The 27,344-nt window shown below is 41.1% G+C and overlaps 4 protein-coding genes and 1 long non-coding RNA gene across 6 annotated transcripts in view; 3 read left to right on the forward strand and 2 right to left on the reverse strand.

Annotated features, from left to right (window-relative positions):
- LOC130138767 (uncharacterized) overlaps nt 1-27,344 on the forward strand; it is an 80,384-nt gene that overhangs the window by 19,600 nt on the left and 33,440 nt on the right. The gene's annotated exons all lie outside the window — the stretch shown is intronic.
- On the forward strand, nt 154-3,207 carry LOC115672755 (uncharacterized). Its single transcript, XM_056313809.1, has 3 exons — nt 154-634; nt 1,394-1,548; nt 2,876-3,207. Exons 1-3 carry the CDS (start codon nt 227-229, stop codon nt 2,925-2,927), a joined length of 615 nt encoding a protein of 204 aa, XP_056169784.1. The 5' UTR covers nt 154-226; the 3' UTR covers nt 2,928-3,207.
- LOC115672754 (glucuronokinase 1) lies at nt 4,226-7,786 on the reverse strand. Its single transcript, XM_030594681.2, has 6 exons — nt 7,512-7,786; nt 7,012-7,161; nt 5,937-6,125; nt 5,734-5,850; nt 4,945-5,105; nt 4,226-4,595 (listed from the first exon to the last, which is right to left on the reverse strand). Exons 1-6 carry the CDS (start codon nt 7,752-7,754, stop codon nt 4,349-4,351), a joined length of 1,107 nt encoding a protein of 368 aa, XP_030450541.2. The 5' UTR covers nt 7,755-7,786; the 3' UTR covers nt 4,226-4,348.
- On the reverse strand, nt 8,231-17,956 carry LOC115672866 (golgin candidate 6). Its single transcript, XM_030594846.2, has 20 exons — nt 17,789-17,956; nt 17,526-17,587; nt 17,317-17,369; nt 15,605-15,732; nt 15,464-15,516; nt 14,555-14,701; nt 14,384-14,457; nt 14,234-14,303; nt 13,924-13,977; nt 13,756-13,851; nt 13,497-13,547; nt 13,334-13,420; nt 13,105-13,218; nt 12,946-13,017; nt 11,862-12,047; nt 11,653-11,756; nt 11,443-11,491; nt 11,219-11,284; nt 9,811-10,575; nt 8,231-9,107 (listed from the first exon to the last, which is right to left on the reverse strand). Exons 2-20 carry the CDS (start codon nt 17,547-17,549, stop codon nt 8,553-8,555), a joined length of 2,748 nt encoding a protein of 915 aa, XP_030450706.2. The 5' UTR covers nt 17,550-17,587; nt 17,789-17,956; the 3' UTR covers nt 8,231-8,552.
- LOC115672868 (uncharacterized) lies at nt 20,950-23,276 on the forward strand. Its single transcript, XM_030594849.2, has 2 exons — nt 20,950-21,172; nt 21,747-23,276. Exons 1-2 carry the CDS (start codon nt 21,107-21,109, stop codon nt 22,839-22,841), a joined length of 1,161 nt encoding a protein of 386 aa, XP_030450709.1. The 5' UTR covers nt 20,950-21,106; the 3' UTR covers nt 22,842-23,276.

The raw sequence follows: 27,344 nt of genomic DNA on the forward strand, positions 1-27,344 counted from the left end.
TAGTAGCTTTTTAGCAGTTCAAGCTAGCTTTAGGAATTTAAAAAGGCTGACGGAGAGTGAGTTGTTAAATTTGAAAAGAGGGAGAAATAAAAGAGCTGTCTTTATCGCCAGCGCCTGAAGAGCGAGCGAACCCGAAAAGACGATTTGAATCCCTCCAGAAATTTCCCTGCAAAAAAATTTTCCCGCTAATTGGGGTCGGGCCGCTCTCGCATCCCAGTCTCCGCTCATGGACTTGGCGACCCCATCGCCAGCTGAAGCCGACGACGAGTGGGAGCTCTGCAACGACGACGGCTTCATCTACAAGCGCAAGAAGCGGCGCCTCGACCCCTCTGCGGCGGCGCCGCCTCCGCCGCCGCCAGACCCACTTGCGGAGGAGCGCCACCGGAGGGAACGCAAGAGAAGGGCGCTTTTGAAGATAAAGGGTCGGTACCAGGAGGAGCTCGCGCTCTGGGAACACCTGTCGAACACCTGTCGGGCGATGCAAGAGAAGGCGCGGGAGCTTCAGTTGGAGCGCGAGAAAGAGAAAGAGAAAGAGCGGGCGTCGTCGTCGTCGTCGTCGAGTGGGTCGGCCGACGAGGAGCTTGACAGCCAGAGGCGCGATTTTGGGTCGGCCATTGACAAGCTGCTCTTACAGGTAATTTGGGGGGGGGGGGGGGGTCGTTTGTGCGTTCGAGCTGATTGAATTAGGGTTTTTTTTGGGGGTGTTGAGGAATCGTGACGAAATGAGAGAGAAGAAGCACATTCTTGAATTCAGTCCTTCGACTTGGTTGATCTTTCTTGGTTTTCAGCTAACGAACAAGACGCTTTAGGGTTTGATATGAGCTGCTGTTATGTGGCTATTTTTGTTCTCTGAGATCTGATTTCGTGTTCTCATTTGTTCAATTCCACTTCAATTAGCACTTTGGGGTCTTTGGGTATCGCTTGACCTTAGTACTTCTCTGTTAAGTAGGATCTGTACTGGGTGCTATTTCTGTATTTCCGAGAGTTGGTAGTGCTGTTATCTCCACTTATAGTTGTGCTAGGTTGGGACTTGTCAGTGCTTTGGCTAATATCTTAAGCTCTCCAGTTGTTGCCTATGTCTGTTCCTTTAGTCTTGTATTCGTTTCTCTTGTCGGTTGTTATATCTTCTCAGAAGGGTTGTTTTCTGTATGCGGATTGCACTTGATTTGTCTTTCTTCTCATATTATTACTTTGATAGAGAGCATGAATGCGAATTCATGACCTAATAATGGGAATCTTCATAAGATGGACGTCCTGCGTAGTGGTGGCGTAGTGGTGGGGATTTATAAATGGGTTCTGTTCTTTGGAAGTTCTAAAATTTCTTTTGCTGCATGACTTTGAAGCTTCTTTTCCTTTCTTAGATCCAAACATGTTCTTGGTCTTGAAATTGCAGGCGGAAGCACAAGAAGCGTTAATTAATGACGTCTCAAATCTGTGTGATGTAGCTGAAGCACTTTCTAGTGTACAAGAGGAACAATTAAAACAGTCTTTGTTTGATCTTCCAGTTTGGGCTTCCCCACAAGAGCTCATGGCGGCGCTTTGTGATGAGTAAGCTTCTTAGGTTGGTGATTGTTTAGCTTTTGTAGCATGAAATCAAGGACGGGTCTACCACTCGTGAGGTTGATATTGTACAATTGCATTATTGACTTAGAGGGCTGTAGCATAAGCTAATCATTTGTATAATCCTTCTTGTGTAATTGAGTGAATATATTCTTGTCGTTCCTTATTTCCTCTCCTTTCTCCTCTAATTTATTTTTGCTTGGAATTGCATCATCTAATGAATGAGTAACAGCAAAAGTGTGTTTTGACACAATTCAAGGGAGGATCACTCCACTTAGGTTTGAAATAGCAATTGATCTTTGACGGATCTTTATCTTTCCTAAGGTTCTACTTGTCTGGTCTCAGCGGTCAGCACATTGAGCATTACAAGCCTGCATATTTCATTTTGACAAGACTTCTGTTGGTGGAACATTATAGGAAGAAAATTGTTCTCGAATCACGATAGTCTTCCCAATCTCCAATTACCCCTCATCTGTATATCGTATTTCTTTGAGTTCTTGTCCGGTGTTTGGCATTTTCATTTTAGGGCTTGATTTCTGCTATTAAAAGACTACGAGTTGCTGTTCTGTTACTGTGTTTGTCCTTTGAGGTCTGCTTGGACTCAGCTTGCTTATGTAAATCTACGTCAGTATGAAAAATTTAGCCCTAGATCAGCTGATCTGAAGCCTGGAGTAGTGAGCAGGTTTTTCGCCAGACAATGTCTTTGAACAATTGAAACTTGACTGACCAATGAGAGACTCCTTCTTTTGTATTTAACAAATGCAGTCATTGCTACACAAATCAATGCAAGATGATTGTCATTTAGAAGGTCCATCCATGGACATATCCCTTCTTAGTCCCATCTTCCATGCCAAAAAGAGCCACGTGAAGACATGTTCTGAGGCTTGATTTAAATTTATCTGCTGAGATTATAGCTGAACCTACATTCAGCAAGTGCATGTTCTGAACCTACATTCAGCAATCAGTTCTAGTAATGCTTTCTCTATTTCTTCACTTGCTGTTAATTTCTTAATTGGCTGGAAATTGATATGACCTGGGATATCTTTGACATCATAACTTTTTCATTTTCATCTTTTTCTATGTTGGAAGGTACAAATATGAAATAGTGAAACTATGTTAGGATCTTTCTAATGGCATTCATGCCTTTGCTGAAAGTATAGGATGCTATTCCTTTTTTTTTGGCCCCCCTTCTTCTCAGTTCTCAATCAAGTGCAGATTGAATGTGGCCCAAAAGAAATTATAGATTGAAGAAAAAGGAGGAGATATCTTGAATATGTAAATGATGCATTACATTTCAACATTCTTGGTCTTGCAGGCTGAATTGCAAGAAGCAATTATGTGCAACATCTCAAATCTTTGTGATGTAGCTGAAGCACTGTATGATGTACAAGTGGAAAGGTTAGAACAGTCGGTTGTTTAATCTTCCTGTATGGGTTTCCCCAAGTGAGCTCATGGCAGCACCATGTGACGAGTAAGCTTCATAGGTGGGTGATTAGTTAGCTTCTGTAGCACATGTTTTACAAATGGGTGTTCCAATGGTAAAGGTGTTTACCAGTTCTTTGTCAATTTTAAAGGACCCTAATCTAACCCAATCACGTGTAAGAGTGTAATATTCTTCTTGTCAAAGAGTGAATGCATTCTTGGTTAGCTTTTCACTTCTCACCTAATGTTGTTTCTACTTGCGACTTGATCATATGTAGAATGAGTGACTGGAATAGGTCTTCTGAAGCACTTATGGAGAGATCAATTTGCTTAATTGGGAAAGTGGAATTAACTTTGAACCGGTCTTTATCTTTGTACTTGGTATTGAGAAGGCAATATAGCGTGTGCATGATATTGAGAAGGCAATATATCGAAGGAAGAAGGCTTTGTCTATGTTATCCTTGTGAACTGAAATTTGTTTACCTTGCTAAGCTTGGTGATAAACAGCCAAGATTTGGCTTCGTCCTGTTTTAAGGAGATCAGGTTATTGCAAGGTTGCTTCCATGGAGCGCCATCATTTCCTTTTGGCTATGATGAATTTCTAGTATTCCCCTAGTCGATTTTTACTGGTAAAAACCATCACAGTGCTCACCCCCGAGTTATGAATTGGGTGGTGCCTTTGGAATGATCAGTCTAGTGCCACTAAAACCCCCCTATTGGCATGCCAGTCATTCACTGTAAAAAAGGTGAGGTGCAATGGCAGATCTTTACAATTGTCCTGTTCCACTCTAACCTGAAAACAGAGATGCATTTCTTGGAAGGAAAGGGTCTGTCTCTTTTTATTTATATATCTTTGTTTAAAGCACCAGTTAGTGATGCCACCCTGTCTACTGAGAAATTTAGAAAAGTCGATTGGGTTCAGGTACAATAAGTCCATTTAGCGTGGTCGAATTTGATCTTGTTCCATCTTTTGTGTAAAAAGGTCTTAGCCTATTCAATAAAATGCGACTTGCCTGGTGCATGACGATGTCTGTCTCTTAATTTTTCAAAAGATTTAAATTGGACAGTCTAAATGTTGGAGGAAACATGATACGTTTTTGCCTCCAAATAACCATCTCGCTGCATCCGTGAGACGACACAGGCTGAGAAGGAGCACACTCTCAGAGTCGGGATTGCCATAATAGAATTCGGCAACTCAATTCAATCAAGAGAGATTAAAGATATAACTAAGGACAAGCAGGCATTGCAAGAGCATCAATGGCCGACTACCGCATCACTAGACATTTCGGTGCATGAAGCAATGGTTCATGAAGCAGTGGTAATTAATAAATGAAATAAATTCCCAATCTGCCCGGACTCATCAGTACTAAGTAATCTTCAATGTGTTGAGATCAACGTCATTCAAACGGGATGGAACTACTTGTATTGGTTTGAGGATGAATCCAGCTTTTCGACATTCATCCTCCAGAAGCTTTGCCTGCGATGGCCCATCAGGGCAGTAAGCGACCACAGCTCCTCCACTGCCAGTGAACTTTGATGAGGCACCCACTCGTCGGGCCACCTCCACCATCTCTATGTTTAAAGCACCAAGGCATTCATCTCCAAACATGCTCCTGAATGAAACCACAAACAAAACTTAGTTACCACAGCCCGTGAGGCTGCATTCTGCTCAAGTAACTTGACCAGCAGCACATTTCAAACTTTGCAGGCGGGCCGTACTAGTGGGCACCATTCTAAATTTACATAAGCTCATTGAAAGATAAAGCCAAGCAATTGTACAATCAATCGATTTCAAGCAGCGATATAGTGATACTTGATAGGACACCTTATAGACTGTTGAACCCTTAAAACTGATCGTCAGTAAAGTGGGAAGTACGAAAGTATAGATAACCGGGTACTCCTCATGTAAGAGTTCTCCATCCACCGAATAAACAGTGCAACTAAAGAGCATCACCATTTTACCTTCGTAGGTCAAAATTACGATTCATGAGCTTTGAAAGTTTGGCATAGTCCTTTTCCAGTAATGCTTCCCTCCCCTCTAAGGCTACATTTGCAACTTCATTCATGGATGTAATTATGAACTTGTCTCCATTCAGCCACCTCTGTCGAACTGTGCTGTGCACCTGCATCCACAAAAAAGTTTCAGAAATACCCATCTCAAAGGTAGTTGAGAGTTCACATATATTTATATTAAGAATAGGCAGAAAACATTATTAAGCTAAATCAACGATTTAAAATGGGGAGTAGTGATTAGGAACCACCTTACAAGTCGAATCATAGTTTTAAGCATCAGTTTTGAATTGTTCACATTGATTTTATGCTTTGTCAAACCTCAAATAATACAGCAAATTCAACAGGAGAAATGTCTCCACAATTCAAATGAAAAGTTTTGATCACTGAGGTTGACCAAAATTACAAGCCTCTGCTAGGCCATGATTTAACTCATCAAGCTGGAACGCAATGATTAATAGCTCTCTCTTCACATTTAACAGACAACAAATTATGAAAGACACACAGATAAATAATCTAGGAACATTAACAGTTGCCATGATTGCCAGAGGGCATGCCCCTGCAAACTAACTAGAAAGCACTTTGGAATAGCACACGCGATTGCTTTTAAGTGCTGAGAACTGGGAGAAATTGCAATCTCTAGTAGCCTGCGCATTCAGGGAAATGAGGAAAATTGCAGGGAAAAAATGTAAACCAAACATGTAAATAAGAAGTCCAGGTAATATATCACGTTACGCTAACCTTTCCAGAATCACTTGGATTTTCAGCATAAATGAGATATAAAGGAGGGAGTAGACTTATATCCATTGGAATATAGACGCCATGCCCCAACTTCTCCATGTTTTCCTTGCTGAAATCCTACCAGGAGAAAAGAAATAAGCTACAATTTTACAGTGGTTCATACAACATATGCATGACTTTGCAAGAACATGGTGAACACATACCATGTAAACGAGGCCCCCATATACCTGGGCCACCCGATCCTGGAGGCCAGCAACAATTCCTAATTCCTTTTCAGCATTAAGAACAAGATTTGGTCTAACTTCCACTTTCACCAAATGCCTGACATTATAGAAGTCAAGAAGGCAATTTAAAGCAGCACACACTATAGCACTTGAACCCGAAAGCCCTGTCTGAGAAAACAAAGTTACAGTTCAGCAATATAATTAAGAGAAAATAAAGAAAAGATGAACTTAGTTCTATTCTGAAAAAGAAAGGCTCTCACAAGAAACTTGGAAGGGATAATCTAGTTAAAGTATATGTGAACCAAACAATCTAGAATAACCAGAACTAAAGCTAGCTCATTTTAGACAACAAGAGATGAAAAAGACGCAACGACAAGCTTACGAAAAATTGATAGCGATGCAGAAACAATACTACTCCTATAGGAAAAATGTAGGGAATCTAAGATAACGAAGAGTAGTTGACAACAATTCATGCTCAAGCTCCTCTCTTTACATCTCTTCCTTTTTACTTAAAATCTATAATCACTGTGGTGGCAGATACTTCAAATTGGGTGAGAAAGAGAGGAAAGTTCCTGGTCGGGAAAGGATACAGCTTATACATATGCAAGATATAAATAGCATCATTTGGTCAGCCTTAACAAACTTGGGTTATACACAATATCTGCCGACTCTAATAGCTATTATCCTTTGTATGCCACTCCCACACATCGACAAAGCAACTCTCGCTTTCCTTCATAATAACTCATGGAGAGGGGGGCGAGCGTGAGGAAGTAAACTTGCTAATTGAAAACAGCAAGGAGCCACAACACTAATTAGTCAGTAACTAGAGCTAGTGATTGCATAGTCGACTGAACAAAGATTCTAGGATAGTGACTCGCGGTTACAAGCCGTCGACCTTTTCCATGAAAATTCACCTATCTAAATCAAATAGACAGGAAGCATTCTAAAAAGAACATCATATTTGAGCAATTCACACTGCATAAAATGATTATCGCAACAAACCAAATAAACACCCTCAGCAGATAAAAACATAAAAGACCCCCGAACACTTTACCTGACGAGGGATATTTGTTTCATAAGAGAGTGTGAAATTCCCTCCATGAAGATCGATGTTGTTATCCTTGCAATAATTGCGAAAAACTTTACAGAGGGCCATGAGCAAACGGACTCCTCCATAGTACCCTTCACTTTGCAGCCGATTCACCTGCGTTCGCACCCATTCCGGATCAATCCTCTCATACAGCGAGAACACACAAATAAACTCGCGGGATTTCTCAAAATGGAGTTGCAGAGACAGGACACAGAACGTTGCTCTCGCATCAATCATCAAACTCATCACAGCACAACCTCCAACCACATTTCCAAAGCTAAAGCACGAGCAAGAGAACCGAGACAAACCCAGATCGCGACAAAGAAAAATGCAGCCAGATTCATAACGCGATCGCAGCCGCAAAAAAAAAGGAGCCGACACAGCTTCTCGGCGGCAACGGACGCCGTTCCAGAAGAACCAAAACCAAAACCCAGATCACGCACGCACATCGAGACGAACCTCACCAGATGATCGAGAGAATTGAAGTGGACGAGATCGTGGACGGGGTGAGGCGTGATGACGAGCTCGTCGGAGGGACGCAAGCGGACGGAGGCCCAGAAGTTGGCGAGGCTGAGGGAGATGGCGCGGCCGTAGTAGACGTCGCTCGGGTTCCCCAAGAGGCCGACACGAGCGTGGACCTTGTGCTCGATCGCCGCCGCCGCCGCCGCCGCCGCGTCGGAAACCGCCGGGGATTTGGCGCCGGCCATGGCGCGCGTGAGTGAGAGAGAGCGAGAGGAGAATTCAGCAAGTGATTATAATGTGCGGAGGTTGGGTTGATATCAAGTTCGATGTGATCTGGCCACGTCACTCTTCCGTGGCAGTCCCGCTCTGATAGTTGTGATTATTTGGACTTTACGTTTTGGTATAAATGAGATTTTTTTCTTTTTAAATACGATTAAGAATTTCTACGCTTGCATAATTAAATAAACGATGGTGAAAAACGATATTTAAATAAACGAATTCAAAGTATAGCTTTCGTCACTTATAAGAATAAGTACATTATTTCTTCATTCAATTTTAACTTAAATTAAAATGATTTGAAGGATGCTTATTTTTTTTCGTTCGAACAATTTTCATTTGATATTCATTACGTTTTAAAGATCACCCGTTATTCTTTATTTTTTTTTTAAACCGAGAAACCATACCTTATTTATACAAATTTATAACGTGTTTCGGCACTTGATTTGTGGGTAATGAATTTAAAGTCTGCATTTGTCATAAATCTGTGCAAGAATTCGAAAGATACTTCGGCGTACGTTGGACAATCACATCATATGGAACAAGGCATTTCCGAAAGGAACAAACAAATTTTACTAACGACGTAGAACAGAGGAAGGTACCGGATCCAGCATTTCACCAGTAAAGAATTAGAGAGACTGTACAATTTACTGGAAATGTACAGACTTGCAAGTCAAATTCCATTGTTAATGCCTTGGAAGTAGGATGAAGAAAGGCAGTCCCACAACTAAACAGAGTCAGAATCAACACAGATAAATTACCCATCATCACTCTTCTTCCTCTTCATCTTCGGGAAGCCCCGCATCGTCGCCAATACCTTCGAGCAACTTATCCACGTCTTCTCCCAGTTCCTCCAACCTCGAGCTCAGCCTCTCCACCCTGCTCTGCTCTTGACCGAGGCACACGAGCAAATCGTTCAGCTCGGCCTCACTCTCCTTCTGCGCCTCTTCCCGCGCTTCCGCCTTCACGGCCTCGAGATCAGGGAATGGTGCGGCGTCTCCGCTCCTCAAAGCTTTCACTTCTGTTTCGAGATTGAAGTTGGCCTGTTCGAGACTGTTGTAGGCATTAGATAGGCTCTTCAGATCAGATTCCAGCTTACCCACTAAATTACGGTACATGGATAAATCGGATTCGGCCTTGGCTTTCTCTGCCTTGAGAAACTCTAGGCGTTGAGATGACTCTTGGAGATCTCTTCTCAGAGTGTCTACTTGGACTCTCTCCGAAATTCCACCTGCCCTCTGCTCAGCTTGGGATGAACCACTGCCACCACCCCCGGTCTTCGCCAATTCCTCTGCCAGAGTCGCATTGCGTCCAAGTAGGCCCTTTAGCAGGAGAATAAAACGACAAGTCGAGTAAAATGCACGATGGGTTAAAAAAATACTATAGAAGTTCAAAAATTTCCGACACCCAGTCTGCTGCAACCACTTAAAATATTACACCGAAATTGAGCAGTCATATGGCCATATCATGGGCATGAAGAAATCAGCTGTACTTGCAGCATCAGAGTGCAAAACTGCAAACTGCAGCTTGTGGAGTAAAAGTGTAAAGATGATTTGGCCCTTTGAGTAACAGAATAAGCTGTAATCTACAATATCTGCTCCCTAAGCCCAACTAGTAATTTCAACTTATATGACTAAATAGAATGAATTGAGAAACACCAAAGAAACCATATATATGATGGAATAATCTCTCCATACACCTCTTGATAAATTGGGAAATACTAGTCTAGCACCTCTTGATATTAATAGTCAGGCAAGTTCAACATAGAACTATTTGTGAACTGTAACATGATAAATTTACACTAGAACTAGTGTTAGGTCGAATTCACCAAGCAGTTACTAGTCATTAGCCAGTTACCATTAGCTTATAGGTACCCCATAATACAATGGCAGTCATATTCTTGTTGCCAGTATTATGACAAGCAAATGAAACATTTTCAAAGAACCAATACAGGTACAAAGTGAGAAACTAACAAAGGAAATGCCAACTCAATAACTCATCTGCAGCAAATTGTGACATAGATACCTGTATTTCAAAACACTGCTTCTCCAAAAACAGTTTCAGCCGCTCAATGTACTCCTTGTCATTCTCCCCATTCTTCTGCTCCAATTCTGCTGGCACCACAGCTACCTGACTCTTTGGATGGCTGTAGACCTCTACAATGCTTTCCCTAATATTTTCCTCCAAACGCTTGATGAAGTTAACAAAATGTGCATCAAATATCACTGAGAGAATTGGATGATCGTTGTTCTTTTTATCAGACAAATCATTCTCGTCAACATCCTCAATGTCTGCCATGCTAGCTGCATTGGACCTTGTCAACGGCCTCCGGGGCTGGCTTGATTTTATAGAGGCGAAAATACTACTCTTCTGCATCTCATCAAACTTTAGTAAGTAAGATGTAAGCCCGATTTTCTGGCTTATGGTGTCAACTACTGTAAAGGCATCCCTTCCATTTTCACTGGACTTGTTGTAGAGAACACACTCTCCCAACAAAATCGCTGCCAAACCCATTGTGCACACAGTTGCTGATGGATTTGACACAAGCTCAAGCAGGCATGTGAGGTGGTGACGTGAATCTAGGAAGGAGTGCACTGCACTTGGACAGTTGGCAAGCCAGGTCACCAGCAATTTCAAGATGATCGGTTGAACAAACACATGTCCCGTGTTTGACTTTCCATCTTTACTTTTCATGGAAGAGGCAAGAGCTAAGTATTTGACCATGCGATGGAGTAATGGTTCTGGAGTTCCTAATGATGGTGTAGGAGCCTCAAGTTCAATTTTAATAACCTGCAAATTACGATATGTGATGTCATTGTCATGTAAAGAGGTAGCATTCACTTATTCAGAATCGTAATAAAAAACTCAACATTTCTAAAGGCTTTACTCTAGAAAAATGTCCTTTTAACTTTTTATCTAGCTGTCCATGTTCAGTTCTAAATATAGCTATACATTTCTTCATACCAAGATAAAAAAGATTATTAAAGCTTTTAATAAAAACTAAGATTCTTTTTGTCAGCTCTTTGTTTAAAAGCGTTTCTACAATAACAGACCAGCACCATTCTCCTTCTCTCCATCCTCTCCCTCTCTCTTTCTCTGCTGCCCGATGGGTTTTGAGGGCAAAGGGGAGGAGGATATGTCTGGGAGTGGAATTGACACCTATATAGCCACAAGCAATAACAAGAGTAGAGGTCTAACTTGCACGGGCTAATAGATTCACTTTAGTCTTAAATCCATAGATATTCTTCCAATTCACATGTTACCATGTGACGAAAGACTTGAGTAAACATGACGATATAATTGGAATATGTGTAGAGTGTATGCAGCTATAGTTACAACATGATGCTGAACTATAAAAACCCCAGCCACCGTCAGATAATAGAAAAGATTAGAGTGGAAGTTGATGTAAGAGAAAATGCATTAGTCTTCACACCTTTTCCTTACACTGGATGTTATCCTTTAATATGTGTGACAGCACACTGGCAGCCCTGCAACAACTCTGCGGGTTCAAAATATCAAATAAATATTAGTCTCGCCAAGTGGAAGCATTGTACCATATCACATATGCACATGGATATTGTGTCAACTAGAAACTCTGACTTCTTCAGGTAGCTAAACAGTAATTGCCAAACTAAAGAGAGCAAAAGCAATTGTCACCTCAAGATCGCCTTCATTTTCAGTCAATGTGAGACCACGTAACAGCATGCTGCAGACAAACCAATTCTTTGAAGTTTAAACATAAAGGGTATAGTCTTAAATTTTTAAAAATTTTATACATCCGGGTTCGACTTAAGTATATGTCAATAGTAAAAAAGCACTGCATTCGTCAATCAAAAGTAGTAATTAACATGTTCTCAAGATATGTACCTTCCAAAAGACATGTTCACATCCTCCTCCAGGGGAGATTGTGTCATTGAATGCGGTTGTGGAATCAGCGTGGAAGCCAGCATTCTTTGACCATCATCATTCTTCTGAGAAAAAAGGTTGGTAAGTACACAAAGCATGATAGGGGAAGCACAATTGATGGTAGTATAAATATTCACAGAAATTGTAATCAAGCAGATGACCAGATCCACCTCACAAAAGCATTTAAAAACATAATCAGCTGCAGTAAACTCTTGCATACTGGATGTCCTCAAAATGATTCGGAGAATAGAATTCAAAGCAGGTTCTACTTGAGGCTCCTCTCCAAGAACTTTGCTTGCTAGGGCATCGAGATTCTTAGAGTGTCCAGCAATCAGATCGCCAATGCACCTTAAAGCCTACAAACAGCCAAAGGCAAAACACAAAAAGACAGAAAAAAGGAAGAATATGAATTTCTCCTCAAGCAAAAGAACTCTCTAATTACGTATATAGTAAAATTTTCAGGACCAAGTGGTTTACAACTACAACTATGGACAAATACAGTTATTTAATGGATCCAACAGATCAGACATGCAGACCCAAAATCAATTCAAATCTGATAGGAAAAGGATCTTCTCAGGGTGAGATTGTACGGGTAGTGAATAATAACTAAGGGGTAACGCATTTTCACAGCTAGTGGTCTTTAGTCAAGGAAATTTTGGCTCTGCAAAGAGTCCAAGAATTTAGCAGCTCACATGACACTCTTGTCTCAGTAAGGGTAACTAAAAGTGGCTAACAGACCATTGTAGAATTGGTTTCTTGAGCTCAGGTGGCAGGAGTTAGGAAAAAAGTGCCTTGGACATATGGCCTTCATTTTACATAGCAAAGGAAAAAGCAGTTACTAAAAGAGAAAGATCAAGCACTTTGATATACTTTAACCACTACCCAAAACTCATTATTAGAATCTAAAATTCAGCAGATGCCACTTCAAATTGTAGAATTCTATTTATGCAATGGCTAATCAATGAAGACATGAACTGCAGCAGTTCATACTAATCGATCTCAAAAAACACTAATATAAGTTGCATATATAGAGAATTCTTTCCATTAAATCTTTGAGCCTAAGAACAGATACCCATAGACTTTTTCTTGATAGCCAAAAGCCTGACACAGTAAATTATTTTTCATGGGTGGGTTAGGAAAGCAAGAAGCCATCCTATTATATTTCATTACCATGCAAAGGAGTATATGCCATATGCATGCTTATGCATGACAGAATACATTGAAGTATTACTTAAAAAATGAATATATCCTTACCGCACAACGGACAGGGACGGGAGCCCATTGGCTTTCAACTCCCAGCATAAGAAGATGATCCAATACCTTTTTCTGGGGACAAATGGAATGACATTGTAAGAGAAGTGAACCAGTGACTGTCAAGGATGCATAACACTTGTGAGGAGTTTGAACGTTAACCTGGACTAAGACTGCTTTATTTGTTGTCCTGTTGGAATCCTTTGAGGGGTCAGTATCTGGACCTCCCGATATCAACAGACTAATGGTTTCCAACACGCTCAGAAGATTAATTGTCTACTACATAGTATTTGTTGCAAGTAGAAACAAAGACAACAATGAGATTAAGAGCATCGCATATTCACAAAAAGTACCACATAATCGTATGACAAGTCAAATGGGAATATCTTACCTTCTGTTGCGTAAAACTGTATGTATTTGCTCGTAGCTTCAAAATTGATATCAATGGATCAAAGCCTATAGTCTCCCTTAAAAGTATCTATACAAAATAGTTCAGCCTTACTGATTGGAGAAACCCTCGAGAAAATAAAAAAGGTCAAAGTAAAGCAGCATACCTGATTAGACGCATTATGGCGGAGATTATTGTTCAACAGTTCAAGACAATCCTGCAAACAGACAGTTCTGCCGTCACAAAGAAGAACAAATTTTCTGAATTCTTCAGTTGAATACGAAAACATTTCAAAAAGGCCAAACAAAGTCTTCCAAGAAAACAGTAAAACGTGATCACAGCAATGCTGAGGTACAGAAAAGTTGAAATAGCTAGGGAAGTAGACTGGCTGATCCATAAGCTTGAACAAAGTAGGCAATAATAACCTGCACAACCACACCACCTTCTGATCCCCCTTCCTCTTTAATGATGCTAAAGATTTTCTCGAATGCGCCTTCAAATACAATGATTTTTTGAATTTCCTAGAATCAGAAACCATTTAGTTCACGTTCATCCAAACAAAAGAAAAACAAGACAAGTATCAGGATACTCACTTCGGCTTCACGAGTCAGATAAGTAAGAAGTAGCAAGGCCTCATTGCGTATAACCTAGAATAAAAGCAATAATAAGCTGCCGAGTATCAATAGAATGATAATGATAAGCAGTGTCAACTACTCAAAAGCCAACTGCAATTATAATCCTCTGTGAGACTTTGAAAGCTTCAAAGCTTCCAATAGGCCGAGCAAGAACGACCAATAAAAAGAAAATTTAAGCATGATACATGATAATGCTATCTAGAAAGAACAACACTCACATAATGTCAAACTCAAGTCATAAATTTTGTAAGGGACATCAGTTCTTTACCTCACGATCCATAAGCATATCCATAAGCCGAGTTATACCACGAGGAATGGTCAAAATAGCTTCCTGTAACCTGAAAAGAGAACTTGATAAGTGTTCTATTAAGCAGCAAAGCTCAGACACGGAACAAGGTGCATAGCCACAAACAGATACCTATTTGGAGAACTTGTGAGAAGGGCTGTTAGAAGTTGAAGAGTGTAATATCGCACATAAAAATCCTCCTCTGACTGCAAACAAAGAAAAATAAAGAATTTATTCAGCATGTATATGAACAACAATCTATAGATAAGATATCTCTCCAACAATACAACCGAAAGTCCTCACCAACAAACTGAGAATAAGGGAAATGCTCTCAGGTTCTCTAGACAGCAAATCAGCATTCATCAAAGCTGGTTGAACCTCATTTGTGGGCCCTTTCACGTGATCAATAGGAGTTAAGGCACCTACAAGAGTCTCAAGAGCACCTCGAACCTGCACCAGTGATGTAATGCACATGACATCAGCAACATCTTCCGAATTAAAAACCATGGGAAATGAAAACAATTGAACTAAGAACTGGGCAAAAGCATTGAGTATTTCCACTAGTAAATTATGCTACTGCAAACAACAACAAGCATCTATTCATGGATTGAGAAAAGGAAGAGAAGATCCTCCGGGAGTGATATCAGTCTCATACAGGTATGTGATAGCATAACAAGGACCTTTTGATAAAAATCTACAAACAAAGTGCAAATTATATAACATTTCATAGACATTAAGCATAAAGCGGTAATAGTCTCCACAGACAATAGATTTTTTCCCTTGATGAGTCTCTTACGGACAATAGTGGAAGATATAATATCAATTTGGCGTCTGTACTGAATCTACAACCAGCTTGTAAGCCAGTGAATTCACAACCATAAGTCCATATGAAAAGGTTAAACAAATAACCAGCTTGCTTTGGTCATGATAGTTTGAAGTCGATGTTCTAAAATTATCCAGTACACACTACCACAACATGCTGCATATCTTAATTTCCCAAAGACATTATCATTATCCCGAAGTTTGATCTTTATGAAATGCCAATGAGTTAAAGAACAAAAAGATTTATGCATCAGCAACTCAAAAAGCAACCTGACAAATAAAGTATTCAATAAAGCACTCAACATTTGTTAGCATCGTGAATATGCAGAAACTTAAAAATAAAAACCCAAAAAAAAACAGAAAGATAAAAGGGCAAAAAGTGAATCAAACCATTTCAAAATCCTCCCGCTCATCCTTCAGGACCCCCATAAGTACAGGAAAACCTGTAGAAAGTAAATAATAAATCTCATACATAACTAATTCTATACTATAGTACTCAGCCACCAAAAAATAAATGAAACAAGATCTTACCCATTGCACCGAAGGCTAGCTGAGCAGCACGACTTTCTGCTACGATTGACTGGAGGTCTGAAATAGCCGTGCGGCGATCCTCAGCCAAGACACCATTGCTAATGCGGTCCAGCAATCGTTCCACGTAACTAGTAATCCGGTAAAGGCATTAGAAATGTGAAAAAGCAACAGACATCACTATTGCAGCAACACAGAACATGTGATGACTCATAAAGCAAGGTGAGTTATAACTTATGAGAGAAAAATTTTATTTTCATTTTCACCCTATGCAATCGAAGGCATGAAGTCTGAGGAAAAAAATTTTGACCACTTGATGAAGATGCTATCTTCCTCCGACAAGGAATTTTCTAGTCAACAATTAGATTGAGCAAACTAAGTTTGCATCATAATAAGAACAGACAAGCACGATGGGAGAAAAAGAAATTCGTTTTAGATTAATTCAAAGCATTTAGACCACCGATTGAATATCTACATATCGATTAACTGCCCACATGGCATCTCAAATAAATATCAAGGATCCTAAATAAACCTAAAGAGGCAGAGCTTCCTAATCTACAAGAATAAACAATATACAACACACACACCCATTATGACTATGCATATACGAAAATAGCCTCTATATCAGCAAAACATTTTCACAAAGAGCATGAAACAAAATAGTAATCAGAGACACTTTCCAAATCATTAAATTTGAAGTTCTTTACATCACAAAGTGGACATGAAAATCACTTTGAAGGAAAGACAGGTCCACCTTGCACAAAATAAGTCCCTACATATCTAAGATATAGCTTGAAATATAATGCAGTGAAAATGAGTACACAAATCAAAATTCCAAAACAAAAGTAATGCAGTGGCAACATGCATAAAGTGCAATCAGAGAAATTCTCTCTCAATGTGCACTACAAAAGGCAAAAGGCTCTCATATAAAATATAGACATTTGTATCTAAGAAACCCCAGATATGTCAGAGGCTCAAACAATAAAACAAACAAACAGCGATAAACTAAGAAACTCTTCTTTGCTGAGTCTTACACTAATCCGGTAACCACTAGATAAGTAAAAAAACTCACCTAACTATCAACATTTTATTTGGATCCCAATAATAAGAAAATAAATAAAAGAGCAACCTGCTGATTACACGGTCCTGCATCAACATACATCATTCACGAAGCGATTTTCAAAGGGGAGGAAAAAAGAGATGACCACCTGGCATTAGACTGATGAGAGAGAGAGAGAGAGAGAGAGCTTCCCCCTCGCTCACTCATTGCAGTAACTACTCTTAAACCAGAACTATGGAAGGCAAGCGATGCAAGCAATGGGAGTCGAACGCATCAACCAGTTGAATACAAAAAGTTTGCAATTAGTAACTTATATAATGGTCTCCCAAAAACAGCTAAAAATAATCAGGTAGTGCTTTATGGTCCTAGGAAAAAGAGGGTATGCAGACATTGGTTTGAACAGACACATTCATAACAACAAATATAAGTTTTACAAATTACACCCACGCACTCATATCCTAAACTACTTGGAATCTCAAAAAACAGAAGTCCCTCCCCCGATAACTTTTCTTTATGAACTTCTAAAAAGTCATCAATGCTGTTATCACAAGAACATATGTCTGCTGCAATGCAAGGGGTAAGGTTCACAAATTTACAAACATACATATCGAACTTCCAAAGCCAATACCATCGCCGCAGCTGACGAGAAGCCTACCTGTCTTCCGTCGAAGAAGAATTGTCATTGCCGAAAACAAGCCCAACAACACCCTGCGCAAAAACTCTTCCGGTGAGCATAAATATCCGAGGACAAGTAACAATTCAACACCGTTTCGCGACGCAGGAAGCCCAGCGCGAATGCCCACAAGTGCCGCACGCAACTACGATGTTCACACAAAGGAAATTCCTGAAAAGCATGACAAACACCTTGTATCTGGACGCCAAATCCATCCTCTCTTCCCCGCGTCACTTTCCGAGCTCAGGCGATCCTGAAACAATCGGAATCGCGAATCAACCAATGCCCCGCGCGCCCCAAAAAACAGGAGCCAAAACACATCAAAAGAAAAAACAACCAACCAATCAATCAAGTCGACTTTTTCTGGTTCCGCGGGCAGTCGAATCAAGAACGAAACTCGGGCTTCGAACAGTCCCCAGATGCAAAGAGAAAAACGAAAGGGAAACCCACGCACCTGGAGAAGAAAAACCGAAGCGACCACGGATTCGAAGCGCGAAGAAGCGATTCGAGTTTGACCTCCTTCGATGCGATGATCGGAGTCGAGGTCGAGCTGAGCGCTGGAGCTGAGTACCCAAATTCGACGTTTCAGTCGCTGAAGAAAGTGATCAAGGACGAGCACGGGAAAGAAAGAACAAAACAAAGGGGGGGATGACGCGAACGCAATTGCTCAAGGTTGGAGTCGCTCGTTGCGGGATCGGATTGGGCCCGGTTGGGCCCATGGGCCTCAGTAGTGGTCTAATGATCTCTTGGCCCACTAATTCAAATGCCAATCCCACATGGAGGTGGAGGTGTCAACCGGGGGAGGGCCCTTCGAAAGGGGCTTCAACGGCGAATCTCACTTTTTGCCTTTGACTTGTCTAATAGCAGTCGAGAAGATTTCAAATAAGGGCATGAAATGATCGAGTTAATCTCAAATAAGGATTCGAACCTGTCATGTGGCCAAATCCTCGCCGGATTGCTTTTTCTAGTGAGTAGTAGGGACGATATCGTCCTAAATTTGCAGCAAGATTAAAATGCTTAAAATCCTTAAAAAAACATTAAAACGCAAATTCGAACTCTTGATTGAACTCTTAGTCCATCAATTCTCCACCGTATTATGTTTTTTTCCTCTCCCGATGCCTCTAAAAGTTCGTTGTCTCGAGCTTCATTATCTTATGGAGGAGCATGAACCGTTGATTTCATGTAATGAGTTTAGACAGGCCTGGGTTCTTCGATTCCAGCTTAAAGTCCGTCGTCAGCAGTAGCACCAAATCCCTCCTTGCCCCTTTCAAGTCCGTCGTCACGAGCTCTATCATCACCTAGAGGAGTGTCTATTCCATCTAAGATTTCGGCATCGACTTAGTTTCAACCGAGTCATTCTTGTTTGTTCGATTCACTTCATAGGTTCCATAGTGTCATCAGCACCAAATCCCTCCAGAAGTATTCAGTTTCGAGCCTAAGCTGGAAACAACAGCCTCCGTGCAAGTGGCTGTTTAAAAACAACAGACAACACCCTATGTGCAAGTGGTGGGTTTGCTGCCCGAATACGAGATTATACAGCAGATACTTAATCGCCTCAATCATCCAATCACTACAAAACACAAACAGTTGCCATCTCCAAGTACGAGAGGCTCATCATCCCCACGAAAACCAACCAAAGGTGGTTCATACATGTCTAGAGCACTAAAGTTTTTCAAAAAGATAAGAAATTAACAACTTCCAAATCCACTCAAGCTAAGCAGCCAGGTTGTCAGAGAAGGTCCCAACTTCATGGCACAGCACACAGTTCACAGAGACGGCACAAATACTCAGAGCTGAATGTCCTGGTCATTGATCTATTTGGAATATGACAACAATTCAAAGCAGAGTTGCCACATAGACCAAAGTTCCTCCATCAATCAATTGATTCGTATGTACTGGTTAAAGAGCATTCGAACTTGCTCATCCTTCTTCATGAAATCAAATTTAAAGTTCCAAAATAGGATTATCCAGTCTCCTCAATTGGACTTGGATTATTCTATAACCTTCAAGATTGACCTGTCATAAGTTCGGGACCAAAGAGCTCCATAGAAGTCCCAAGGCAGGCTGCACAGATAGATAAGAAATTTGAGAGAGGAGTATGGTGATGTCACAATGATACCAGCTTTATGAACCGAGTTCCATTGTTTTCTTCATTGAAGCCCCTAGCCATGCAAGCCCCTTGAACAAAACTGACCTCAGTTGAAAAAAAATATGCACGGGAGCGAAAGCGGCGCTGAAGACGAACTTGAAGCCTACGGATAACAATAATAATGTTAGAAATGACACGTGTTGCGCATGATGTTCTGGGGCATCACGGACGACATTGGGAATGGGCCGTGGGCAGGCGAGAATCGTGAGGAGTATGAAGTGCACAGCTCTTATAAGGGCCCTTCTGAGGAGGTTTTGCCTCTAAGGCAATCGATTGGAGCTCATCTATTTAATCGATCTCCTAGGGGTTCTCTCCTACCAAATCACTCCGGTCTTTACTCTAATTGTTTCGGTTTCAAAACAGTTTTTCTTTTAATGTATATTTTAAGTTGGTGAATTGATTTGAGTTTATCACCCGAGATCAAACCGAACCGTCAGAATTGGCAAATCGTTAAAACGTTTAGGATTAAATTGACACGATTAAAAAGTTTAGAACCGAATTGATAAATTTTTAAAAAGTGCAGGACTGAATTGAAATGTTTAGAACTGAATTGACGGCCATTTTCCTCTAATTTAAAGCCCACAAACTCACCACAATCAATTCCATAGTTGACTTAGCAACTGCCGTGATAGACCCAGGTCATGTGATACATCAAAATTATTATTGAGTGGCCCAAAAAAAAGCTAGAGGCACGGTCATCGGGCCCAATTCGATTAGATTAATGTTTTTTTTTTGGGTCCCTCCAATTATTAAAATAAATAAAAAAAACGGGGACCACGAATGATTCATGCTGGTGCAGCCAACCAGCCCCTGTGCCGCAGATGAGCACATGGTGCCTCCGCCGTGCGCCCGCCCGGTTTCCGCTCCTCTAAAATAAATCGAAAGCGCGCGACCAAATTCCGGCCGCGCCCACGGCAGCATCCCGTGGTCCCGCCTCTCCCCGCCGTCGGATCGCCCTCCCCCCCCCATCCGACGGCCCCCGCGTCTCCGTCGGTTTTCGTCGGGGGGCATGTTGGCTGCCCCCCTCCTCCAACCGTACTCCCCCCTTTTCCCCCTTCTCCTTCTTTTCCTCCTCCTCGGATTTTCCGAATTATTGTTGGGAAAAGAAAGAAAATGAGAATTTCGAGGGCGATTAAATTTAACAAGGGCATTTCTCTCTCCTCTCTCTGTGTTTTTTTTTTTTATTTTTTGTTTTTTTTTGTGGGTTTTGGTCGAAGAGGTCGCTTGCTATTTGGAACAGTGTTTTCTGGTGAAAGAGCGAAAAACCAACGCAAACGGCTATAATTAACGTTGCAGGTTCCTTCTCTCTCCTTCCCCATCACAACTCATCACAGACAGAGGAGAGAGACAGACAGAGAGGGGCGGGGCTTGATCTTTGTTTGCCAGTTTCGACAGCGAATTGGGTTGGCGAAATTTCGTTTTTTTTTTTTTTTGGGTTAAGTTTTTGGTTTTTGGGGTGGGGGTGCGGTGGGTTTTGCGATTCGGGGTTGCGCGGAGAGAGGATTGGTTATAAATTGAAGCGGAAGGGGGGGAAGTTTTGGTTTGCATTGGAACAGGATTGGGGCGGCGTTTTGCTCGGTCCGTTTCCCCCAATCCGCCAATCCCCAGGTGGGTGTGTCCTTCATGATGTCCGAAGGGTATTACAGTTCGAAGAAGACCGATGACATATGCGAGGACGTCTGTGGCCAGGTAATTCGTCCGTGCTGTCGAGTCTCCGAGCTTATTCTTCCTGTTTAAGTTCGCCCCCTTTTGTGGATGAATGCCGATGCTTGAAGGGAATCGCTTTTTCTTCTCTTTGTTTCCGGGGAAACTCTTTGTAATTGCTGCTTTGACATCCGTACCTTTGGGTGGTGATGTTCCTGAACCCTAGAAAAATTTCATTTTTTGCAGCTTTTGGGGTTTCAATTGATGTGGGCCGTCGTTTCTTCCCCTTGTTATCATTTTGCTGGTGTGTTGATTGAAGTCTATTTATCCGATAAGGAGAGGAGGAAATATCGGCGTTGTGGCTTGGGGGCATGAATGTAACGATGTAGATGTGATGCCTTGATTGTGATGAATGAATGTATGTGCGTTCGACTTTCTTGCAGAGGTCGATGAATTAAGCCCCGAGTTATCTGCTTATTGATTGACTATGCTTGACAATATGTTGGGTTCTTTGAATTGTGATGTTTCGGGTGATGGATGATATGATTTGCTTTCTACCCTCATCTCCTGCTCGGGACATTGTGTGATTCCTTTTCTTTTTTTTCTGGGTTCTGCGCAGGCTCGTGCTGCATTGAGCATGTCCAGACTGCGTTGTATGTTGCGAGGTCTGGATCTCAGAACGTATATTCTCTTGTTAATCGTGATCCCTCTCGGCATCTTCACCCTGTATTTGCATGGGCAGAAGGTCTCGTATTTTCTCAGACCTCTTTGGGAATCTCCGCCTAAGCCATTTCACGAGATCCCGCATTACTACAACGAAAACGTGTCTATGGAGACGCTGTGCAAACTTCATGGTTGGGGAATCCGTGAATCTCCGAGGCGGGTGTATGATGCAGTTCTGTTCAGCAATGAACTTGACATCCTCACTATTCGATGGAATGAGCTGTTTCCCTATGTGACGCAGTTTGTTCTCCTCGAGTCGAACTCTACGTTCACTGGTTTGCCTAAGAAGTTGAATTTCGCGAGCAACAGGGACAGGTTCAATTTTGTTGTACCTCGGTTGACCTATGGAAGGATTGGAGGACGATTCAAGAAGGGAGAGAACCCATTCGTTGAAGAGGCATATCAAAGAGTAGCCCTTGACCTCTTACTTAGAAGAGCCGGCATCAAAGATGATGACTTGTTGATAATGTCGGATGTTGACGAAATCCCCAGTGCCCACACAATCAATCTTTTGAGATGGTGTGATGATATCCCACCGATTCTTCATTTGCAGCTGAAAAACTACTTGTACTCTTTTGAGTTTCATCGGGATAACAAGAGTTGGAGGGCTTCGGTTCATCGCTACCAGACGGGCAAGACCAGATATGCGCATTATCGGCAGACGGACTACCTACTTTCTGACGCAGGTTGGCACTGTAGCTTCTGTTTCCGCCACATTAGCCAGTTCCTATTTAAGATGAAAGCTTACAGCCATAACGATCGGGTTAGGTTTTCCCATTATTTGAATCCGAAGAGGGTTCAGGATGTTATATGTAGAGGCGCCAATTTGTTCGACATGCTGCCCGAGGAATACACGTTTAAGGAGATAATCGGGAAGATGGGGCCGATTCCTCATTCTAGTTCTGCCATTCATCTCCCTGCTTACTTGCTCAATCATGCAGAAGAGTACAAATTTTTGTTGCCCGGAAACTGCAAAAGAGAAAGGGAGTGACTGATGAGTTTCTTTCGATTATTGAGGCTCTTTCTCTACAACATTGAAGATGATTTGGTTCGCAAAGGATGCATCAAATGTGATACGTCATTCAGGGTAGTATTTGTGAAGAACCAGACAAATAGCTGTATATCAAGGAGAATCTCGTGTATGTCTATGCACTCTCCCAGCTTGAGGTTCTTGAACGGCGGTTCTTATCAATTTTCCATGTGAAGAACCTGCTTTACAGAGAATGGCTAGCTCTTGTGGCTGTGGAAGATCTTCTGCATACCGCCTAGTGTTTTAGACTAGCTTGGGAATGCACATTGTTTCCCAGCTTTACGTGCTCTGGGATTTTTGCTCGAGTAGTTGTCATTGATAGATGATCATTTGTATATTCTGATTTTCTGCCAAACTCCCTTCCATCTTGCTAATTTAATTCTTTTTTCATTCAAATTGCACGATTACCTTCATTATCTCATCGAGTTTTTGCTCTGTTAGTCTTATTCCGCGAAGCGTTCTTCGTATATTCTTGACCAATCTCCTAACAAGACCAAGTGCGTTTTCTTGTATGAGGCTCAAACCCGCAAACAGGCGATCGAACACATCGATTCGCTAATTGGTTTGTCAACTCTTGTAGCTGGCTTTTCCAGGTTTTGCATGGAGGAGACGTTTTCTAGGGGAAGCACATCTCTTGGTGCCACCCTGGAAGCTCGAAGTTGCTGGGAGAGTACAGAACCGACAAACCAGTCAACACCTTCTGATAAAAAAATATCTGCAACATGGATATTGACAAATGACACACAGAGCATCCGTAAAGTCGTCATGAAGCTCTATTCTTGAGTCTTCCAATTCCAAAGTTCTGTTTGTGTGTGTGTGTGTGTGTAGTCTCCACCATGATGTGCCGATCATGGTGTCTCCCACCACTCTCACTACCATTAAAGCATTGAAGTAGAGATTACGGTGATCCATGGGGTCATCGACGAGAGTCAATCAAATTCATTCATTTCGCCGCGTGAAGTGGGATGGAATCAGTCGCCTCCTCTTGCTTCGCATTGGGGACTCAAAACAGAGTCAACTTTCCATAGACCAAGCACTTGGCGACGTTTCTTGTTCTCAATCCGTCCTTTGGGGATGAACAGTCTCAGGGGCAACCCGGTTCCTGAAAGTAGTTGTCTAATAAAAATGAGCTAGTCTCAATTGTTTTCTAATATAGAGTAACGAAGGAATTGGTCCCAAGTATAAAGTTCATCAGGCCAATCGAAACCGCGCGGATTTTATCAACTCAATGTCCGGTGCAACAAAAATCCTCATGGTCACGGAAACTATCTTTAGGGGTAACCCGATTCTCGGCATTCCGGCCAATGGTCAATCAAGTAAAAGAGATGGATGGCTAGGTGCAACAATTAAGAACAAAAACATATCTTTTGTCGGGACAAGGTGACGAACCATCGCAAGAGATCAAAGATTTCCAAGTACTTAAAAAAAAACAAACAAAAGAGGTCAGTCTTTCTCTATGTCCTAAAAGCAAACGTTCTTGACCAACCAGGCAACCACCCATTGTCTTTTCACTGGCACTTTCCAATCCCACTTGCTTTTTTAAATTCATGTTAAAAGAAACCTTCACGTACCTGACGGACGCCCCCTAATACATCACACATGGCTGAAGAACAATCAGGGACGATCTTTTCCTGGAACGTGCGCTGGATACATTCGCACCAACCCAGTTGACTTGTTCTCAGTTCAGTTCAAAACAACCCTCACAAGGATGCACCTCACACGATACAACCCGCGCCACAAGCTGACCCCTTTTTCCAGTTCAACCATGAGCTCGGAGTCTTCACATGACCACTGCCCAGGAAAAAACCCTACAGCTTACTGTTGAATATTGTCATCTAGCTCAATCCTCAAACCTACAGATTTAGCATTATCCTTTTGGACATCATTGGGTTGTTGAACTCTCAAGTTTGTTCTTATTCCCTCTGAGTCATCTCTCATACCAACCAAGTCACACTATCTTTAGCCAAGTGAACGTTCCTACATTTTTGCTAAGGGATAATCACGTACATGATCCATAAACTTTGACCTAATATGTAACGTCATCCTTGAACTTTTAATTCGTTTAATGCGGTCTCTGAACTTTAGCCAATGTGCAATGTCATCTCTCATCCCAACCAAGTCACTATCTTTAGCCAAGCGAACGGTTCTGCTTTTTTTGCTAAGGAATAATTACATAAATGGTCTATAAATTTTGACCCAACATGTAATGTCATTCATAAACTTTTAATTTGTTCAATGTGATTCATGAAATTTAGCCTAATGTGCAATGTCATCCCTGAACTTTTAATTTGTTTGATATAGTTCCTGAACTTTTGATAAATGTTCAATGTAGTCCCTAAACTATATGAAAATATAAAATATTATCATTCCATTAAGTCAAGTTCAAGAACAACGTTAAATATTTTCATATAGTTTAAGGACCAGATTGAACATGCACTAAATGTTCAAGGATTATAATGACCAAATTAAAAGTTCAGAGATTGACGACATTGCATATTGAGCCAAAATTTATGGACCATTTGCGTCATTTTCCTTTTTGCTGATGCTCTAGGCACATATCATTCCTCTAGTTCATTGTGCCTTTTTTGGGTCCAGAAAAAGAAAATGGTTGCACTTAGCCCCTGCGCCCCTTTGATTGTTGATCTTTTACCGGCATCGTAAAAGCATTTGGGAGACCACCTTTTCTCAATTCATCCTATTCCCTTTTTGTCTACCAGATTATATGCCGAGTCGACTGGTCAATTAATGTTTCAAATGACCATATAAAACCCCCTCAATGCATTTCTTGGATAAACGACTCGATATGATCGAGCCACTATCCACCGTACCACATGACCATTTCTAGTCATTCCATTAGATTTTTTGTTGCTGTTTCCCTGTGGCATATATTGTATACCAAAGTATGGTGTCCCCTCCCACATGATACCCTTTATATAGTTGATAGAGTCACTGAAAATGGAGGAGTCATCCTATCTTTAGACCTTCATGCATCACATGAAAACCACTTTATGAGGCGAAGATGTTTGGGAAATTAGACGTGCGGATTGATCTCCAACCTTTTTCTTTTTCTCTGTCATATATAGTCTTGGCATTTTTGGATTGACTATGACTTGATCCTACTTTGTAGTTACGTACTTGCTAGGGGAAATAATAATGTAAGTTGTACAAGGATCACGTGAAATATATTTACTCAAAAAATTAGATTGATCACAATATTTGATAATGACGATGAATCTTACGTGACTCTCACTTTTATCTAGCAGTCGTGATTGCTTCCGAATATGATGTTGCTCATCATGAAAAACATACCCCTCCTCTTTAAGTCAGTGTTCTTTGATTAGAGACAATGTGAATGCAGCTTTTTGATTAACATAAGGTCTTCCACGACAAATTCTAGATAAAAATATGTGATTTCGAAATCAATGAACTCGTTACTTGCTAAATCTTGCCTCTTTCAAATACGGCGCATCTAATTTGAGAGATGAAATCCGCCTATAAAGATGACAATTAGCAACTGATTCATCCAACCATAATTATGATTAAATGAAAGTACGTTCCTATTTTTGCAGAAAATTTTTCGTATTGCCAGGGCTACCTTTTTGCACTTGACAGTCTGATAAACAAACATTACCTTACATTATCTTACTACTTTAACTGCATATTAAGCTAGATAGAGAACGAGACAATACTAATTCAAAGACTGCAGCTCCTCCAGATTCTTGCATCCTCGTGAGATCAATTCTTAGGGCACGAATCAAAACCATTCTCTTTCCCAGTCTTATTTCTGGCCAAAAATATATTTTTCTATTTCTATTTCCTAGACGAGTTTCTAAGCAGAAAGTAGCATTTGATAACGACATAAAATTTCTATTTCCAGCGAGCGACAAGCAGCGAGGGCGAGCGATAAGAAGAGTTGTTATTTCTATTTTTGTTCTAGAAATAGAAAAGTAAAAAAATCTACTTCTCATTTCTGTTCCAAACCTATTTTTGTGCTAAAAAATTTTCCCGAAAATAAAACAATGAAGTTATTTTGCCAAACAGATTTTTATTCCAAACCTGTTCCCGGAAACAAAAAAAATAAAAAAAATAGAGAAACGGAATGATTATCATTCGTACCCTTATTAAGCAATGAAATTGAGAGAGAGAGAGAGAGGAGAGCAATTTCTCATAAACTCACCAGCAAAGTCAAGGGAATGCCTAGACTGTGAGAACAATTATCACTTCAAGCCAAGCAATTCAACACGAGGGTCTTTGCCCTTTGATTATTCATCCTTCCATCTCGGACTCTCTCTTCCTACTGAGCAACAATCTAGGAGGGAGTTTGAAGTGGACTAGTGGAACTAATAACGGCGCTGCTCATGAGCTTGCAAATTGAATTTCCATCGGATAGGAACGGCATCTTCTTTTTTGTCAAATGATCTACCTTTTAGAGTTAAAAATATAGTGTTAGTGGAGTGTTATTTG

The sequence above is a fragment of the Syzygium oleosum genome, unplaced genomic scaffold (assembly GCF_021117445.2).
Source record: "Syzygium oleosum isolate NSW1041296 unplaced genomic scaffold, Sole_v2.1 Sole_v2.08, whole genome shotgun sequence".
Lineage (NCBI taxonomy): Eukaryota > Viridiplantae > Streptophyta > Magnoliopsida > Myrtales > Myrtaceae > Syzygium > Syzygium oleosum.